Source organism: Asterias rubens, chromosome 22, assembly GCF_902459465.1.
Source record: "Asterias rubens chromosome 22, eAstRub1.3, whole genome shotgun sequence".
NCBI lineage: Eukaryota > Metazoa > Echinodermata > Asteroidea > Forcipulatida > Asteriidae > Asterias > Asterias rubens.
Window position 1 is genome coordinate 1,472,008 of NC_047083.1, and position 20,021 is coordinate 1,492,028.

At 38.2% G+C, this 20,021-nt stretch overlaps 1 protein-coding gene across 1 annotated transcript; it reads right to left on the reverse strand.

The window, feature by feature from the left end:
- Window positions 1-3,999: 3,999 nt before the first annotated feature.
- LOC117305277 lies at window positions 4,000-19,903 on the reverse strand. The gene is made up of 13 exons (XM_033790119.1): window positions 19,805-19,903; window positions 17,610-17,865; window positions 14,611-14,949; window positions 13,536-13,883; window positions 12,599-12,955; window positions 11,419-11,664; window positions 10,385-10,447; window positions 9,758-9,820; window positions 8,398-8,598; window positions 7,339-7,707; window positions 6,635-6,964; window positions 4,824-5,638; window positions 4,000-4,144 (listed from the first exon to the last, which is right to left on the reverse strand). Exons 2-12 carry the CDS (start codon window positions 17,806-17,808, stop codon window positions 5,397-5,399), a joined length of 2,757 nt encoding a protein of 918 aa, XP_033646010.1. The 5' UTR covers window positions 17,809-17,865; window positions 19,805-19,903; the 3' UTR covers window positions 4,000-4,144; window positions 4,824-5,396.
- Between the last annotated feature and the right edge of the window lie 118 nt (window positions 19,904-20,021).

The following is a 20,021-nucleotide window of genomic DNA, read 5'->3' on the forward strand; positions in this document are numbered from 1 at the left end:
AGTCACATCTGATGCTGGCAGGTTTGTTTCCATAGAGATAAAACAACACATTCACTGGTTTCATCTATGGTTATTAATAGCCATGAGGTATGGAAGTAAAGTATAAGTTCCAGAAGATGTACTCTCCCCATCTTTCTACTAAGACAAACAACAGAAGGACTGGGTAAAGTCTCTGGTTAAAAAAAAAAAAACTTACAAATACTCAAGAAGATAATGTTCTGACTTTTGAGTCAAAGCTTTAATATGATCTACTGCAAAGAACATCACCAATTTACAAGTGTAAGACACTACCTTGAAATACTTTACAACATTGATAACTTAGAAGGAAAGATCTTCTGAGGTTTCAAATGACTGTGTATAAATATGAGAGCATTCTTCAAAAAAGTTTATTCAACAATGGAACGAACATTTTGCTTTGTACATTATTATTTCAACTTCACACAAAATTTCACATCAAATGTTTTACTTTGTATTTTATTTTGTTCTCGGAACATTTCATGCTGCATCCAGACGTCTGGTTACCAGACAGCTGGAGATCTGCTTAAAAGATGTTTTGGTTTTGGTCAAGACAGACTGCATCGGGATAAATAATATATATTTTGGTGTTACTTTTTTTTCTTACTAGTGATACACTGTGGTTACACCGATGGTGTTATGCTAAAACCGCAATAATAATAAAATACTGCAATTTGCAGCCGTTCCGATCACCTTAAGTACAATAGGAGACTTTCCAACGCTAGGTGGCAGCAGACATACCGGGTAAATTTCCATTGTTTACGTAGTTCTGAACATGCGCATAATTCTGACAACAATGGATTTACCCGGTAAGTCTGCTGCCCTCTATCGTCCCAAAAAGTCTCCCATTGCTGTATATTCTATTCTTTTCACGATTTAGATGCGTTGAATGATTTTGGCCAAACTGCTCAGAATTTAGGACCAAATAAATATTTGTAGTATAAATAGCTGCAATAAAACATTTTTGTGTGATGATTTTATGATTAGCATAAAGTTTCTTTGTAATAATTATAATTTTATTTAAACTTCATAATAATTGTTCATGTATCCGTTATAATAATGGAACTTTAACTCAAAACGTTATCATTATAATACCTAAGATATTTCAGTCGGAAAGGGCGCTTAATTATAGCATACAGTAATAATATAGTCTATCAAAAATATATAATTCAAGCAATTTTTTGGTAAAAGTGGAGGAAATGCAGCTAAATTTTTTACTTCTTCGTTGGTAACAATAGCCCTAACGAAACTTCGAATTCAGCTCAAGCCCACGAGTACTTTTGAAAAACGGTACTTTTCAGCATTGGGGCTTCGAACAGGCGGACAGAGCCTGAGCCGAAGCTGAAATCATGTTTTCGAAAAGGCAATGAGGCGAGGTTAATAAGTGCTGTACTCGTGCATAAAGTGATGGCAATACCACGGCAACTACAACTACACAATAACTTCATAACACTACAGTCAGTAAGTCAGACAAGCATAAGCCCTTTCCGTGTAATGGCAATACCACGGCAACTACAACTACACATTAACTTCATAACACTACAGTCAGTAAGTCAGACAAGCATAAGCCCTTTTCGTGAACACGGCTTTGGGCCCCGGCTCTGGCTTTGTACGTCTGTCTGAAGCTCCATATACCAATGGAGACGACTGACGAAGCCTAAGCCGCAACTCAAGCCCAGAGTCGTGGTCTCGCAAAGAAAAGATTTCAGTTTTTGTCTTTAAAGAGAAGTATTTACAAAAATGTAACTTTCCCTTTGGAAGGGGTTTCAGTTTTTGTCTATTTACACAAGTTTACCTTTCCCTTTGGAAAAGGTTTTCTTTTTTTTCTCTTAAGAGAAGTGTTTACAAATAATATGTAGCAATTCCCTTTTTAAAAGTTTTTAATTGTTTATAAAACTGTTTGTCTCTTTAGAGCCATTGGACACTTACGGTACAAAAAAAAGTTCACAGATTTACAGAAACTACAGAAATTACAGAAGGTAATGGTGAAATACTTGTCTTGAAATATTGTTCCATGAAATGCTTCACTTCACATTTCATTGACCGATATATTGCACAACGCCTATAAAAAGGGGGCATAATTACCATACTAAAAATAACCAGCTGCAACTACGGTAGATAATTATAGTCAATTAAAAGCAGATTACTATTTCAATTAGCAACCCTATTTTAGTTTCAAACTTATTTACTGACAGAAAAGTGGTCTTTAAGAAATTCTCAAACCATAATGATCTCTTGCCTTGTGGCCATTTAGGAATTCACAATTTCATGAAGAACCACCATTCTTAGATCATCATCGTAGACTGTAAGCCAAACCCCTCCATCGATGACGCTGACCACTTTGCCCATTTAAGAACTCCAAAGCCATAAGTAACTCTTGTCTTTGACCCTTTAAGGAATTCTCAATTCCATTAAGAACCACCATTATTAGATCATTTTTGTTAACAGTATACTTCACATGCGATGAAAGTCAAGTTGGTTAATAATATTACATAGGATCAAAAACTTTTTATAATGTACGATTAGTAATTGTTCAATCATGTCCAAGTTTATTAAATAATGATAATAGAAAACACGTTCTATATGGCGCAAAATCTGTATCGAGGTGCATCACACCAACATTAGGCATGCAATACAACAAAGCACAATGTGTGGATAAAACTACTTAAAGGAACATTACAGAATTGTTTTTTTTGCTAACAAAACAGTTGCTGGCTGTGTAAGCACTTGATGTAATCCACCATACACATAAACTGACAAACCTGTAGAAGTTTGAAATCGATCGGCCATCTGGGTCACGAGAGGACAGTGAAAAAACGATTACAAATTTTGCATTGCATCGATGCCAAAATAAAAATGAATAAAACGCTCACTGAGCGATAAACTCCAAACGCGAAGTTAGATTATTTATTTCTCATCAAATATGACGTTTCAGACAGAAATATATCAGGGATGTTTTCAACTATCATCATCATTAGACCGTGTAAGTTTAAGGTAAATCTGTGAACTTCACGATTTTTGTTTCTTACCAATTCTGTAACGTTCCTTAAAAAATCAGTAATTTTTAAAATGCAAGCAATGACAAGAGGATATCTATAACCATACAAGTTTATGTCAATTCCCGTTGTGACGTCATACAGGACGTGTCTGGTCTCTGACTCGCATCTTTCACGAAGTGTAACCTTTAGCTGACTGCTTCCCATGAGGTACCGCGAACCGTTTGGTAAAGAACTCATAGCTCATCCGTTGTTTTATTTTAACAAAAACAGCCCTTGTCAAACACCATGATCAATAACCGGTAGAAATTTTCGGTCTTTTGGCATTTAAGTTTTCTGGAAAAAGAAAGAAGAGGAAGAAAGATACCACTTCAGTAAAATATGTTGTGATTAAAAGAGAAAACACACACAAAACATGATCCTCAATGCTGCTTTTATATACGCCCCACATAGGTATGGAGCGCGAAACTAATGCATCCAACCATTGCATTGAATGTTAAACACTTCAATCTGTTAGTTTGTGCGGCAAATGTTATCCAAAAGATAGCTGAGCAAAAAGTGATAATGACATGACTTGTGTCAAATTTTATAAACCTGAAGCGCACAAACTTGTCAACACGAAAGGCTACCAGTCAAAATAACATGTATTGTTCACTGTGCCCCGCTTATTTCAACTTTAGGCAAACAAATGAGTTTATCTTTTCCCCCTGCTGGTCCAGCTTTAGTCTGTCTGCTCGGCTATGGCTTATGGCTGATTTAACAACTTATCTACTAGACCTTTATCACGCTGTCACCATCTTGGTCATGTTCCCTGTTTCCAATAACAGTAATGAATCCTAACAGTCATTGCGCAAACATGGCACCAGACTATTATTTCGTCCAGCCTCAGTTTGGTTACAATGAGTTGGAATGGAGTAAAATCAAGATGCCCACACCGTGATAAAGGTCTATACGAACTGCTACCAAACTAAAAGATATAACAGCAGCTGTACAAAACATTTCAAACAACTTGCCAGTTTTAAGAGGGTTTTGTTTGCTCAGCAAAACCTTGGTCTTTGACTGTCGCTCCTTGGGGTCACGTTTTGGACGTTCAACAATTTCGTCTTCTTTCATTTCTATATCTGGAGGAGAAGCTGTATTTTAGGGAAACAAAATTAAGTATATGGGACCAACGAATACGGAAAAATGAGATATCGAACCTAGCTCATCAAATTAAATCGTCAGTAAAAATGAAAAGGTCGTGCGAAAGAAACAAATTACATTGTTAAAGATATGCAGTGGACACTATTGGTTATTTCTCAAAATAATTATTAGTATAAGAACTTACTTGGTATTCGAGTAATGGGGAGCTGTTGATAGTATAAAACATTGTGAGAAACAGCTCCCTCTGAAGTAACGAAGTTTTCGAGAAAGAAGTTATTTTCCACGAATTTGATTTCGAGACCTCAGAATTAGATTTTGAGGTCTCGAAGTCAAGAATCTGAAAGCACACAACTTCGTTGGACAAGGGTGTTTTTTCTTTCATTCTTATCTCCCAACTTCGACGACCAATTGAGCTCAAATTTTCACATGTTTGTTACTTTATGCATATGTTGAGATACACCAAGTGAGAAGACTGGTCTTTGACAGTTACCAATAGTGTCCACTGCCTTTAAACATTCAATTCACACACTCAGTCTAGTATAAAACAAAGTTGAATGTGACACACATTTAAGTAGGTGACATTTAAGCACTTTTCAAATCCCTATAGTGCCTCACTTCCATTAGATACGATTATTCCAGATAATGTTATTAAATTGAATTGATACCAACCCTGTGAAATGTCATCAGCAGTTCCTTCATCCATCTCCACTGAGGGCGTTTCGTGCTGCTGATCGTAACCTACGTCATCACTGACGCCATTATGCGGCGTGTCATCCGCTACCTCATTACCGCTTTCGGAAACCATGGATTCATCGTCGCTTGAAAAGCGATCTGGGTATCTGCTTCCATTTGATTCTGGACCAACACCAGGAGATGGTTCACAGTAGTCAGATTGGGGAGAGACTACCGGTCTTTGGGCGCGAACATGACCGTCTTGGTCAGCTTGGGGACTTGGAAGCGTTGATCCAGGGATGCCAGTTTTTGGTGCATCATCTTGGTCTGCAAGAGGAGCTTGAGGGCTTGTTTGGAGCGATGGTTCAGGGATGCCAGCTTTGGGTGTGTCATCAAGCCAGCGAGTTATCGTGTTCGAACCCGGGGAAGGGTAATATGGGTCACTTTGAATCTGGGCGTTGTAAGGTAATGAAAGAGGAGGAGCGTCTTGTTCTTTCTGAGACGGGTTGTCACTAGAGGGTTCTTGAGGGGTAACGTTTGGAAAAGGATTGGGATGAGGTGACGGCTGTTTCATGATTGGTTCAGGTTGTTGAGTTGGATCTTTTTATGTGGATGTTGAACATCTTCGGAGTTTGGATTGACAGTTGGATCGAGGAGTGGATCTGTAGGACTTGACTCAGTATTGAAGTCGTTATTAAGAGCGGGTTGGGGGACTTGTGGCTTAGCAGATTGTTCTTCGGAGCTTTCTTCAGGAGCAACAGCATCATCATTACCATCAGGACCACAATGTGCACTGCCCGAATAACCGGAATCTGGAGATAAAAACCAGTCACAATACACATATCAATACAAAAATTCTCCAGAGTTTTTAAAGGAATGTTATAGAACTGGTAAGAAATCAAAACTTGTCTAAGATCACAGATCTACATTTCGGGTTTTCACTATTTTCTTGTGACCCATATGGCCGAACTATCTCAAACTTCTACAGGTTTGTCAGTATGGTGGATTACATAAAGTGCTTACACTGCCAGCACCTGTTTTGTTAGCAAAAACTTGTTTCCATAATGTTCCTTTAATACAAGCGAATGAAAGCTAGACTTACAGCAGTTAAAAATATTGAATTATTAATTTCTGTGAAACTGTTTTTCTAGAAAGCAATATTTTTTTGGGGGAGTTCTTTATTAATCAGGCAGAAACGTGTGCAATTTTTTTTGACACTTTAATGCAGTCCTGCCGAGGGTCCAATTTCATAGAGCCGCTGCTGAGCACACAAATTTGCTTGGCATGAAATTTCTTCCTTGTAAAAAAAAAAGGGAAATTGAGTTAAATTAATTCAGTTTCAATGTGCAATATGCAATGTGTTGATTTAAGGTAATGGCTAACTATTCCACATATTTTTTTTTTACCAATTTGCCTCCGATTTTATTTCAATTTTTAAATTAATGTAATTTTTTTGTAATTCAGCCTTTGTGCTGTGAGGAATTGTTTGTAATATACCATTCTATCTATCTATTACCAACCAAATTTCCATTTGTTGCATATTGCTTGTTACTGGTATTCAGCTGTTGTTTGCTTATTCTGAAAATCACGTGGAAATTTGATTGGTATGATCCTGTTTTTATCAAGGAAGAAATTTAACGCTAGCAAATTTTGGTGCTTAGCAGATCTATGGAATTGGGCAAACTAGTAGCAAACTCTGAAGGAAAAAAAAACCACAGTCTGGGTTTTACAGGCTTCATGAAATTAACTTTTTAATCTTATCACCCGTTACATGCAAGGGGAATTATTTTGTTAATGTGCATGCTTACCTGGAGTTAATCGAAGCTCTGTTTCTTCATCAGTTACGTTGCCAGTATCTCTTCCCGTTGTATGCTTAGAATTTCCCGCAGCTTGATTGACCACTCCTTTTGGTTTCAAAGAATCTTTGATCTCACTTTGAACATTCTTTGACTTTTGATAAGGCGTCTTTCCATGAGTTTTTTTACGTTTCGGAGCGATCTTTCCATAGCCAGCTGGTGATTGCTCAGGTGCTTTGCTCTGTTGGTTCTCGTCTTGTATTACGTCATTTTGTTTCTGTGAAGATGTGTTATCCGAGGCTGTGCTTGTCTGTATTTCAGATGATGCTCCATTAAATGCATCTGGAAAAAATTTAGATTTTTATGAATTTATAAATTCAATAATATTAAAGCATCATAATTAGCCTGAATATCTGACGTCACACTTCAAGACTCAAGAATGAGGCCAAATGTCCCAATTTGGCGAATACAAGCAGTTATGTCTACGACTATGACTCAAGCTAGCTTGGCCCCGCAGTTGTTTTGACAATATTGAGCGTGTTTTGCGTACAGGGCTTCAGACGAGAGGACGGAGCCTGAAGCCAAATCCAACGCCAAACCCGTGGTTTCAAAAAGGGCCTAAGAATATCTACAGTTTTTTGGGTTCAGTGGGAGACATTTGACGACAACTGTCACGAGCTCTTAATAATTAGAATCCCCACTTATAACTACAATACCTGTTGGGCAAGCAGCTTCATCTTCAGTAACTGATATCTCTGGAGGATCCTCTCTTTGAAGGTTCGCATTATCTTCGGTCAGATGAGGCTCAGAATTAGCTTCATTTATGTTGTGATGGGGTTCTACTTTCTGCAGAGGTTCACAAGTAACCTCTTTGGGGGACGTCTGTTGATCGGAATGCTCTTGAGGGTCATCACGAGTATCCGGAGTCTCCTGAATAACAGAAACGTCTTGAAGATTTGACTCATCAGCTTCGTACCCTTCTTGAAGTGTTGAATCCGCCATGTTTAATTGCCGTGGACTTGTAAGTGAGTTCTCGTGCATCTCAACTTCCAAGTTATGTTGATCAGATGGAGATGACTCTGGAACTGAAATTGTTAAAAGAAAAATTATTTTCACGGTCACGGAAGATGGCAACGTTGAGTGCGTTTTGGCGACCCTAACCAAAGCCCAAACTGAGTCCACAAGTCGGTTAGCGGTTGGTCTGAACAGCATCGTCACCGCGCTCAACCGAACACGCAACTCGCGAAAACGCTCAACCGATGACCAATGTCTCTGACTGGGGTCGCCAAAATGCACTCCTTGAGTAATGTTTATCTTTGTTTGAAGATCAGAATTGGTGAACAGTAAAGAAGAACTATTAAAGTGATAAAACAGTCGATGCTTCGCTAAGACATGGCCTTAAGCCCGGTTCATACTTCCTGCGAATGTGAAGCGAATCTTGACGTCACAAATTCGCAACGAACAATTCGCAGCCGTTGCCTTCTGCTCTACCCCCTTGCGATAATCGCTGCGAAAGGAGGGTGTGACGTCAATTTCACGTCAAATTCGCTTCGCATTCGCATTCGCAGGAAGTATGAACCAGGCTTAAGGGTCACACGAGTTTAAAATGAAAACATTATTTGAGACCAAACCGGCTCAGCCAACACTCAAACTAAAGAGATTGACACTTGGTTGTACCCGCAAGTTTACCATTTATTTATAGTATCTTCCACTTTAGGAGCCGTCCGTAAAAAAACCAAAATGTTTTAATTATAATTTACAAAGTATTTACTCACCAGCTTCCACGGAAATTGTTTGATAGGATGCGCCCCCCTTTCCGTCTTTCTTCTGCTTTGGTTTTCTTCGATTCCGCTTTGTGGGTGTTTTATTAATGACATGATTGTGAATGTTAACAACAATATTTTGGGCTTGGATTAGCATTCGACGGGGGGAGAAACTACTAGAACCTGACGGGTGGATCTCAACATGTTCTGTCACTGAGAGAGAATGAAAATGATAAAAAAATGTTTATTGAAAAAGAAGAGAATTGGAATGGGAGACTTTCTGGGACGATAGAGGGCAGCAGACTTACCGGGTAAGTCCATTGTTCTCAGAATTATGCGCATGTTCAGAACTACGTAAACAATGGAAATTTACCCAGTATGTCTGCTGCCACCTAGCGTTGGAAAGTCTCCTATTAAGTGTACTCATCCAAAACCAATGGTGTAAAAATTTATTGTTATGACACTGTTTCTTGAAAACTAGTGGATTGGAACAGAAATGTACTCTTCCAATATAAATGATATACCGTCCCAATGGTATGTTTCTTGATAAAAAGCCAGAGGATATGAATTGATTTTACTCTAACCAAGGATGTAACCATCCCTTGTTATGACAATGTTTCTTGAAAACTAGAGGATTGGAATGAAGGCACTCTTCCAAAAAAAAATCAAAAGTGAAAAGATGTACACAAATTGTAACAGACCCCAGTAAGTACGTTTTAGTTTTGCGATATCATCAAGATTTTGTACTAATTTTTCTCAGACAAATTGCAAGTTTGGTGAAGTTTTCCACAAAGTCCATCCTCATACCATGTAAGTTATGTGAACACAATTGTTATTTCAATGTCGTGCGAAACAATTCACTATTACGTTTCAATAACATAGTTCGGGCCACAACTGCAAATGTTTTGCTGTTTCGGAAATAAGTCTTGCTTTAAAGACACTGTACACGTTTGGTTAATGTCAAAGACAAGTGTTCTCACTTGGTGTCCCCCATCATAATATAACAGGCCTGTGGGACTTAAGGCTCAATTGGTCATCGAAGTTGCGAGAAAATGATGAATGACAAACCCCCCTTGTTGGACGATTTTGTGTGTTCTCAGATAGGAATAAAAGACTTCTAGCTAGAAGTCTTTTATTGTTTTAGTGAGAATTTACCTCTTTCTAAAAATCTATGCTACTTCAGAGGGAGCCGTTTCTGACAATGTTTCATACTACCATCAGCAGCTCTCCAATGTCCGTTACCAAGTCATTTTTTAAGTTAATATTTGTTTTGAGTAATCACCAAACGTGTACCTTCCCTTAAAGATTATTATGGCCAGCTCTATGCTCTCATTTTTTATACTTAGATCAGACAAACAATTCCTCTACTTACCATGATCGTCTAGATTCAGTTCTTGAGTTTGCGATGTTTGGGGCATTAACGTTTGGCTTTCATCTTTAAAGAAATTAGAATAAAACAGAGAGCATTATTTTTATTTCACACTTGTAGAACACTATTGCTTTAAACATGCACCTGAAATTTATAATTGTGTCTGCCTCATTTCGCATTGTATTGCGTCATATATAGCCCAGAAGCCGAAAATGGATCAAGTTATAAAACAAAAATATTTAAAATTCAGAAGTTAAATTAATTTGTTTTGGGGTTCAGTTGGGGGTTCAAAATAACAACATAATTTTCAGCCACAAACAGGTCCACTTCTTTAACGAATCATAGATTGAAACAGAGTATCCCTATTTCTGCAAAAGAATTGTCGAGCAATTATAGTTAATGGAAGTGTAGGCATCTTGCAAATAAAAACAAAACCAAAAACAAAGCAGTACTATTTTCCACCGTTTTTTGTTGTTAAATGTGCAGTAAGATGTTGTATTGTTAGTTTTGTAAGACAAACGAAAATGGAATAGGCCGTTTTATACTGGTTTATTTCTAACTTTTGTTTCTAATAATCGACCAATCATAATCGATAATTCAACTTTGTTTGAAGATCATTTGCTCACTTACCATTTTCGACTAGTTTTTTACCTTCAGATTGTGATGCTTTGTCTTTAATAGTTTGCCTCTCGTCTGTGTTGAAATAGGAAATAACAAATCGAACAAAATTGTATCAATTGGTGCTTGTACAAATAGACTAATGCAGTCAGAGTTGTTATTGGTTTAGGCCGTTGCATGTTGTTACTTTTTGTGCTTTTCAGGCCGGCCTATAAGTTGGTTTATGGGTTGGGAGCCCATAGACCAATACAAAATAAATTAACAGGAAACGAGACAATTTCAGGTTGTATAAAACAAAATCGACAAAATATAAAAAACTACAAAAATTTATATTCAAAAAGAAGCAAATAAAACGTGTCCTGACGACTTTGTTGAATTTGTGTGGTATTTTCCACAGCCGTCCCACCCTTTGTAAACATGAAGACAATTAGTAAACATGAAGACAATTAGAACAGTCAATAAGTTAGCTGCCCTGTAATTTAAAGCCAAACCTACACTTATTTGTAATAATAACACAAAAAGAAAAAGAAAATAAACCAAGTTAAAGATTCTATAACAGAAAAAAAAAAAAAAATAAATAAATAAATTTAGCTGTTGCAAACCGCTTACCAATCCAAAGGTATGAGATAATGGCATGATATTAAATGTTCGACTCTAGCAGAGTATTTAAGCAGAGTCTTAAGAAGAGTCGACTCTGCTATAGGTTTTGATTTGTCAGGCCACATCTGAAAATTATTCAATAACCCATTTAGAAAAAAAAATAACGGTTTTGAAAGTTACTGAACCATTAAAAGAGTACGATTTGAAAGATGCGAGTCTTGTTTCCCAAAATGCTTTGCTCTTCAAACATATAAAGGAAACACAGTCATGAACATCGACGCAGCCGATGTGACTTGATGTGCAGTCTGGTTCTTTTTATGTTACATATATATATGGCACTATAGGAACATAGGGGACCTGACTAATTAGACCATCAAGCCTCGCTTTAGTGGCCTAACTCCATATTGCAAGTGAACAGGCACTAATAAAATGAACTACTACGGTACCTTGAAGTGTTACAAAGTAGCATCCTTTGTCTTCTGGTTCGATCTCAACCTCGATCTCAGTCTTTTCGGTAAATGTAGGTGATTGGCATTTTGAGTCATCAGACTCCACTGTATAAGCTTCGACGTTTGGAGATCTCACGATCTTTCTAAGAAAGTTACGTCTCCTTATTACTAAAATAAGCATGATAATCAAAGACAGACCTACTGCGAAAAAAAATAACAAGATAAAGATGATCCATGTCGCACCTGTAAGATAATAATAAAACAGAATTATAGATAAAAAAAATAAAAATAATGAGGCTAACAAAGTTTTTTCCTAAAGACAACGTTATTTCATAAATTATTTGTTTTACTCATTTCTCAAAAACCTACAGCACCTCAGTAAGACAAATTTCAAGGGAAACTTTCTACTATCATAGTCTTCAAACTGTGCAAGGTTAATGCATAACTCGGGCGATGTGTTTTGTGTTAGGAAAAAGTACCTACTACATAGACCCTTTAACAGACGGCAGAATTGCTTGATTTAATCGTAAGTAAATACAAAATTGTAATGAAAACCGGCACGTTAATCCGGAGGTCGTTGGTTCGAATCCCACTCTAGTCAATTCTTTGTTCAACCCCAAAAAATCATTTCAAGATTTACCCAGTCAGTTTCCCTTGTGGTTTATATTGATATCTGAAACAAAAAGTCGCATCCCCTAAAGGTGATCCCCTGGCTGCCGCTTCCCAGGTTGTATCGTAATTTGGGTGTGATCCCCGGCTACACGGCAGTTAACGGTTGTATGGCTTCTGACTGGCACCCCCACACAAAGATATTGACAAAATAGGGACACCGCCAATATAGGGCTAGATAGCTCAGTTGGTAGAGCGCCGGCACTTTAATCCGGAGGTCGTTGGTTCGAATCCCACTCTAGTCAATTCTTTGTTCAACCCCAGAAAACCAATTCGTGCAAATTTATTTATATCATGTAATGTGGAAACCATTGTGCTATTACAGACGAAATATTGTGAAGGAAAGAACAATACATTCAAACCATGGAAGAAGAATAAAATACCGATGAAAAAAACCTGAAATTTACTTTGTAGAATTTTCAAGTGAAATATTGGCTTTAAAGTATCCTTTAATCTGTCAAGCTAATGTAGTAGGCATGGTGACTGCATGCTTGCCTACTTATTGTACCTGATACAACTTGTAGAGCGACCTCTGCACCGAAAGGTTGAAGTGGGATGGCTGCACCGATCGCATTACAAACAAACTTCGGCAGGCAATCATCAGAGAAGCTCCCTGCTTTGACGGTGAGCTGCTGGTACTGGTTGAACGTCTTGGCATCATCATCAAAACTCTCCAAAGACTCCTCCTTAAAGTTTATATCGCACGTAGAGACGTCTTGCCAATGCAAGGTTATCTTGGGGTAGACATTGAGTACGCTGCATTTGAGTTGAAGATCATTATCAGGGTTAAAGTTCACTTGACATCCATCTCCAGGCAGCGGTTCACAGCCGGTTATAATCGGCCGGTCTTGATTATTTGTGGAGACTACGAAGAGAAAAAGAAATGATTATTTATTTTAACCATAGACGAACTTTTGCATTCACTTTCAAAAATCACTTGCGTTGAAAGTAAAGGAAAGTAACGAACGTAGGAAAGTAGGTACAGTTGAAAAAGCAAGTTACAAACACTAGCTTTCTGTAAGAGATGTTTGAGAAAAATAAGAAAATACTAGTTGAAAGATTTCTTCTGACTTTTCTCGTCAGTAACTAATAAGGATGTCAAAATTCAATCAATTGCATTTTACTCATAAAGACGTTATCGCCTCAGTGCTACACAAACTACATAAAGGAGGTTTTTATTTGCAAACAACAAAATGAGATAATATTAGATTATTACCAATTTCATTTTGAGCACTTTTACCTTTTCACGTTTAGGCCTAAGTGCTATATTTAAAACTTATCTCGAGACTGTGCCCTTTCGAATTGATGGCGAAACGAATTCGGCTGCTGCCCAAGCTCCCGTCGGCATTCTTCAAAACGTGCGTTTTCAGTATGGGCTTCCAATAAATAAGGATGGAGCCCGTAGTGGCATTATAACAGTTTCGAAAATACCTGAAGATTTTTACCTACTCCAGTGACGTCAACGTGTCCTACTGCCAGGCCGTTAAGAAAACGATGACACCAAAATCGACGGTGAGGAAGCTGTAATGACAGTATCTGCAAGTCTCCGCCATTCACGATCTGGTAGTCACCTTTATATTTATCAAGTACCAAGGTGTCTTCATTCGAGTATTCGGCACCAATTATATCAGTATCGACTCCTTCTCCTTTATCAAGGGACCAGTAGGTTGCGGAGGCATCTGTGGTTGAATGGGGACATTTGATTCGACCGCCATTTTGTCGGTCGACGTTCTGTGACAACAACGCCATGTTTATTGAGTCCATGGTAACGGCATCTGCTGGAAATGTAGAGTCTGGAGAGATGGAGGAAACACAAAAACAAGAAATTGATAATGTGCAAACAAGATTTCTGCACTTTATTCCTCGGGAGTGTAGAAAAGGGTGTTTATTTTATATGAGTAACAAAAATTGAAAAAGTTAAATGAAGACTTGTTCTTACTGAGGACCTTGACAGTAACCAGGCCATGCCTTTCCTTTTTCTTAGCTGTATAGGTACGACTCGGCAACCATAAACAGCTGTTTATCTATGTGTAAAAGAAACTTTTGAAATAGTAAAACGAAGACTATCTCTTACTGAGGATCTTGACAGTAACCAGGCCATGCCTTTCCTTTTTCTTAGCTGTATAGGTACATAGAGTTATATATAAGAACTAGAGGGCGCACGAGTGATGCTTCGTGCACAAACGCCACGGGACCGCAAGATGACAAGCGCGTCATTCTGCACGCGCGTTGAATATGAAATACACGTTTGAGTTTTTTTTTATTGAATGCTCTAGCGATGCTGTTTGTTCAACTTACAAAATGGCCGCACAAACATACGCTGTGAGACAGCTATTTTGTCAACTTAGAAAATGACCGCCTGCTCGCATACCGGGGCGCGTATATAGGCCAGTGCGCTCTCTAGTTCTTATATATAACTCTATGTATAGGTACGACTCGGCAACCATAACCAGCTGTTTATCTATGAGTAAAAGAAACTTTTGAAATAGTAAAACGAAGACTCTTACGAAGATCTCTTACCGAGGATCTCGACATTAACCAGGCCCTGCCTTTCTCTCTTCGTAGCTGTTGGTACGACTCGGCAATCGTAAAGTCCTCCATCGTCATCAGTAACGTTGTAAATGATGAGGCCCGATTGATCATCCATCAACTGGTACCGTTCAGCTGTGAAGTTTTTCCCCGGTTCATTCGGTGCTGAGAACTTAGCTACAAGGGTTGGTCTCCTGTACCAGAAGACTGAGCTTAGTCTTTCCCCAAGTCGCCAAGTTGGACATCGCAGGTATTGCGTTTGGTTCTTCTGGAAGTATGCCGTTTTGGGGCTGGTAAAGAGGGCGTCTTTGTATGAGTGTGTGATATCACCTGTAAAATGAACACCGAGAGACAAGACTATAAAAATAAAAATAAATGCAAAAGAGCTTAATAATTAAGGTAGGTTCATTGTAAACATTGTTTTCAAAAACTAACAATTTAAAAAATATTTAAAAAAATAATAAAACAAACATGACGATCTTTGATTTTTTTTTTTTTTTTTACACAAGCGGCGCGCCATACTTGTGTGCTAAAGATTGTGAACTAGAGAAGGATGACGTCATGGGGAAGTCCATTTGTTATTATAGCACGCAATCAGTCATGTAAACATCTTCTTCCTGCCGTGGGTTGAGAAATGATTGTTTCAAAGAAAGCAAACTCAATATGCAAATTATAATATAAATAGTTTTATTTTCCTTTCCTTGTTTCATGTCTTTTGTTCATGTATTGCTTCTACAAATAGAAACCTCTTGCATACAATTATTGGCATGGTTGGACCTGATAAAGCGTATAGGCGCTACTGATCATTCTTCCTTGGTCTTTTTACTGTTTTTTTTCCTTGACAATATTTCGTATAAGTAGGATTTGAAACTTTGCATGGTGGAAATACGATATAGAAAGGTTTGAGGTAACACCATGTAATGACTATCTCTAATGAGTTGGGGTGGTTCTGAAAAGAACTGTTTTTTAATTTTTATATTTCGTATGTGACCCCACAATAATGTTCCAAATATACATGATAACGGAATTTGCACGATTTAGTTTTTATCACCATTTTAAATTTACTTTCGGCATAACTATCGGCATAACTATCGGCAGCATTGAAAAAGGTGACTGCAAATGAAAGCACATTATTTAGTTTTGTGCATGTGAAAACAGCAAACTTTCACACTGCTAGGGTTGACTTTCGATTTTATTTGTGTTGTTATGGTTTAGTTTTTAGTTCACAAAATTTCGAGTCAAGCACTTTTAGTCTTGAGAATTCCGCTGTTGGGCGTTTTATTTCATCTTGTTTTGTGTAGTACTCGGTTTCCACATGGGGTACTGAACCACCCTGCTACAGCACAGTCAAATTTATAAATTTCACTCTATTGACGATGTGACCTATGTTTACATTCAAACCGCCCTCTGTTGACAAAACACTGTATACGTCATGTATCGCCGGGCAAAACTACGCGTAGCAGTCATGGTAAGATTGCATACACTTTCTAGCTGGCTGCCAAAACACGGTGTGTGCGCGAATCGTGTTATGGTTTTCGAGTGACGTCAGAGGTCACTATGTCAATAGAACTGTTTGTATCCGTCGTTTTTTTCTTCTTTAAATACTAACAATTGTTAAATACACTTCATAAACAAACAGATAAAATACAAAACACCTTTAGTATTTGCGTGAATTCATTGTTCCTGTCTTTTGTCTAAGCGCAATCAAAAATAAATAAATAAAAGACGATTGATGTAATATCACATATATATACTTTGGCGCGCCATACAGCAAAGGTTAATTAATGGGGAATTCCCTTTCCTCTCCATTGCACCAAGGTCGGCAGATTGTAAACATTTATTTTACCTTTTTCCGGTTGTGGATTGATTTGCTTTGTCAAAGAAGGCCAGAGCTGGACATGAGTTTGTTTTAACGAAATAGTAAACTCATGCACCACATTATAATATTTCACTTTCATTAATGCATGTCTTTTGTGTCCTGTACTTTGTAAATTGGCAACAACACAATAAGCCATTATACACATGACACTAGGTTTTGGTCAATTTGTCTGTACACCCAAACCAAACAATGCACTCCTGCTGTGTCCACCAAACCTCAAAAGAGCTAATTGGGTTTCCATGGTAATAGTCGATTAACTTGCACGACCCAGTATTCACCGTTGTTAATGTATTTTTGGCAAAACAACTAGGCAGCATTGAAACGGGTGACTGAACATAATGTAGCACATTATATTAATTTCATGCATGAAAGTACATCGAGCCCCAAAAAAGTTAATCCTTACCAAGCCTGATACTTCACGGAGGCAATGAAGGCGCTTGCCCCCTGGTCAAATTGCCTTGGTGCCCTTAAAATACTACAAAGAAAATTTCAAATTTCCTCATAGGGTACCATTTAACCAAGAAGAAAATGCCTTGGTGCCCTTGCCCTTTCAAAAACGAAGCATGCAGGTCTGACTATGTCAACATTGTATCATTCTTCTCCCGAAGACGAGCTGTTCGAAACATCGAGACCAAAACGGCTCTTTTCTAAGCCAACACTCACCCTAAGAGATTTACACATGGTTGTACCCGCAAGTTTACTATTTATTTATCGTTTCTTCTTATTAAATCATTGATATGACGGTTGATTTATTGTGACTGATATGTCGAAAGGACGAGGGGGAAAGTAACGAGTTTAAAACGAGTTACTCGTCCTAAATTGAGATAGGATTAATCCTAACGTTTCGTGAAATCTTCTGCAGTTTTTGTTTTCACTTTCATAACTGCTAATTCTGTTGTGTATGTTGTATTTTCTTTTGACTTTGTGAAAAATTTGTGTCCTAGTCCGAATATGAACCCACTGGCGAATAGTTCGCTTGATATTATAAATAAATCAACATTGTGTGACGTCACACAAAATACTCATTATGTATGCTATATCACCGAAGTGACGGATGAATGTATGTGAGTAATGATGTTTCAAACGACGCATTGAGAAAGAAATGACCCACCGTTTCTTTTCTTTCGCCGACGACCAACCGACAGATACCTCTCCATTAAAGGTTGATCCCTCTGCTCCTGTCCTTTGTCATTGCCACTCTTCCACTGTTCCACTATGTCATTTGTCACATCCACAGTTGAAATTGAAGCACAGCACACCACTACCATTGTCAGCGGTAGGGTGATGAGACAAAATAAAACCACTTTCATGTCTTTGAGTAGGCCTGTTCAGAGCTAGATTTATGCAACCGTAATCTGGCTGATATCCTGCAAAAAGAGAAAGAACAATATTATTTGAGTTGCATGAGATGTTGCAAAACTTGTGTGACACGTTACTTAAAGGGTAGGGATACTTTTTGAAGGACACAAAACACAATGTCCAAAGATTTACATTAAACACACACAGTTTGAAGATAATTAAGGTAGAAAGCTTCCCTTAAAATACCTTGCTGAGGTGCTGCAGTTTTTGAGAAATGAGTAAAAGAAGTCACGAAAATAGTTCATGACATTCATGACATTGTTTTACTAATTTTCTCAAAAACTACAGCACCTCAGCAAGTAATATTTTAAGGGAAGCTATCTACATTATATTCAAACGGTGTAAGTTTAATACAAATCTGTGGAAATTGTGTTTTGTGTTACAAAAAGTACCCATCTCCCTAAAAACGGGTCTTTACAAAGTCCTCTTTTTTTTTGGGGGGGGGGGGTGTTTAAATTATTTATTAGATTTTTATTTAAATCGTTGTTGTACCTGTTGTTAACACATGAATCGAACTGCCACTTAGCAACAGGGCTGGTCAAGTGGTAAGACATCTGCTCCGGCAATGCAAAGGTCGTGGGTTCGAATTCCACCGAGTGACTTGTCTGTGGGATTTCCACAGAACTCGGGAAAGTTACACAGTGGACATTGTTTAAATAATGTTACTTTTTGTTTTGAATAAATGCTAAATAATAAACTACCAAACGAAGGTGTATTATTGGGGAATGGGGGGGGGGGGGGGGGGGGGGGGGGGGGGCAAGTGTTATACTTGTTCAGATAGATGTAACAACACTATGACCCTGAACTTATGTTTCCAAAACTCTACGTAAAAATCTTAGTTGCAATCAAATAGTAACTATGTTACATGGTATAGCCTATAACTGGGCAAACTTGTGGAACTGCATCACAAAACCGTACACCCCCGTCACCCCCACACCACGCCCCCCCCCCCAAAAAAACAAAACAAAAAAAAACCAAACAAAACCCAAACCCCCCCCCAAAAAAAACAAAAACAAAACAAAAACGAAGGCATACCAGTTAAAAACAATCATTGCCAAATGTTTTGTTGTTGCTGGCCTACGCCCCCACCCCCCCCCCCCCCCCGATTATTCCATATGTCGATTTTAAGACTTTATTTAATCAAACCATTTTGGTCATAGGCCTATTTTGCCTCTTTTTGGAAAGCCTATCGTATAATCGTCCATTCCTCTAGTGTTGTATTCAAAGAGGGGCACGCCACTGTTATTAGAAATTGTATTTGCTACTAAAACTATATCCATTTACACAAAGGTCAAAAACACTATAACAGTCGCAATTGCATTTTCACCCCACGTTTTTGTACATATAGCTCTATTTAGACTTGAATTCAAGTCTGAAACTGCGGTTTATTTCTCTGCATCAGCCACGCAGAATTCCCCCGCAGATTTGCTATCACCCCCACACGCACGCTCTAACTCGCAATCGTTGGCCAATGACGACGGAGGTTAATTTGCAAGCCGTGTCCGAAATGGCGACTAAGGCTACAGCTACGGCTAGATCGCCCGCGTCTGCCTATTCTTCAACACTGGTAGACGCGCTGATCTAGACGTAGCTGTAGCCGAAGTCGTCGTTTCGGACACGGCCTTTGAACCAAGTCTAAGGACTACACGACATGGCGACAACGGTTGAGGTAGTACTGAGCTAGCTACAATGGAATATGCGTGTGTACATTCACAGTCATGCGGGTATACATTCATGTTCATTTTGATAAACACCCGTTTGAAAATGAAAACCATTTCCGTAGCAGTTATATCCGTGGTATTTATATCTAACTAACGTGTCTGTGTCAATGATGAATACAACACTGTTGAGTTTCAGTCGAATACAAGTTTTTTTTACAGAGAGTTAAAACTTATACCACTGAGGGAGCAAATTCATTTAAATTATAATAAATTCAAAAACACGTACCCTTATCGTATTGAAACTCATGTCGAGACTCGTCTTTTTATCGTGCATTTCGTTGAGATCAATGTTCAGTGCGGCTGCGGGAATTCCCCTTACATGTAATTCCGCCTAAAATGACCTAGCCTGTGACCGCACACAAAAGAGCCACCAAGCGTCGACTTTGGCGTGCACAGTTTTTTTTTAAACACATGTCATGACACGGCGAAACGTGCGGAAACAA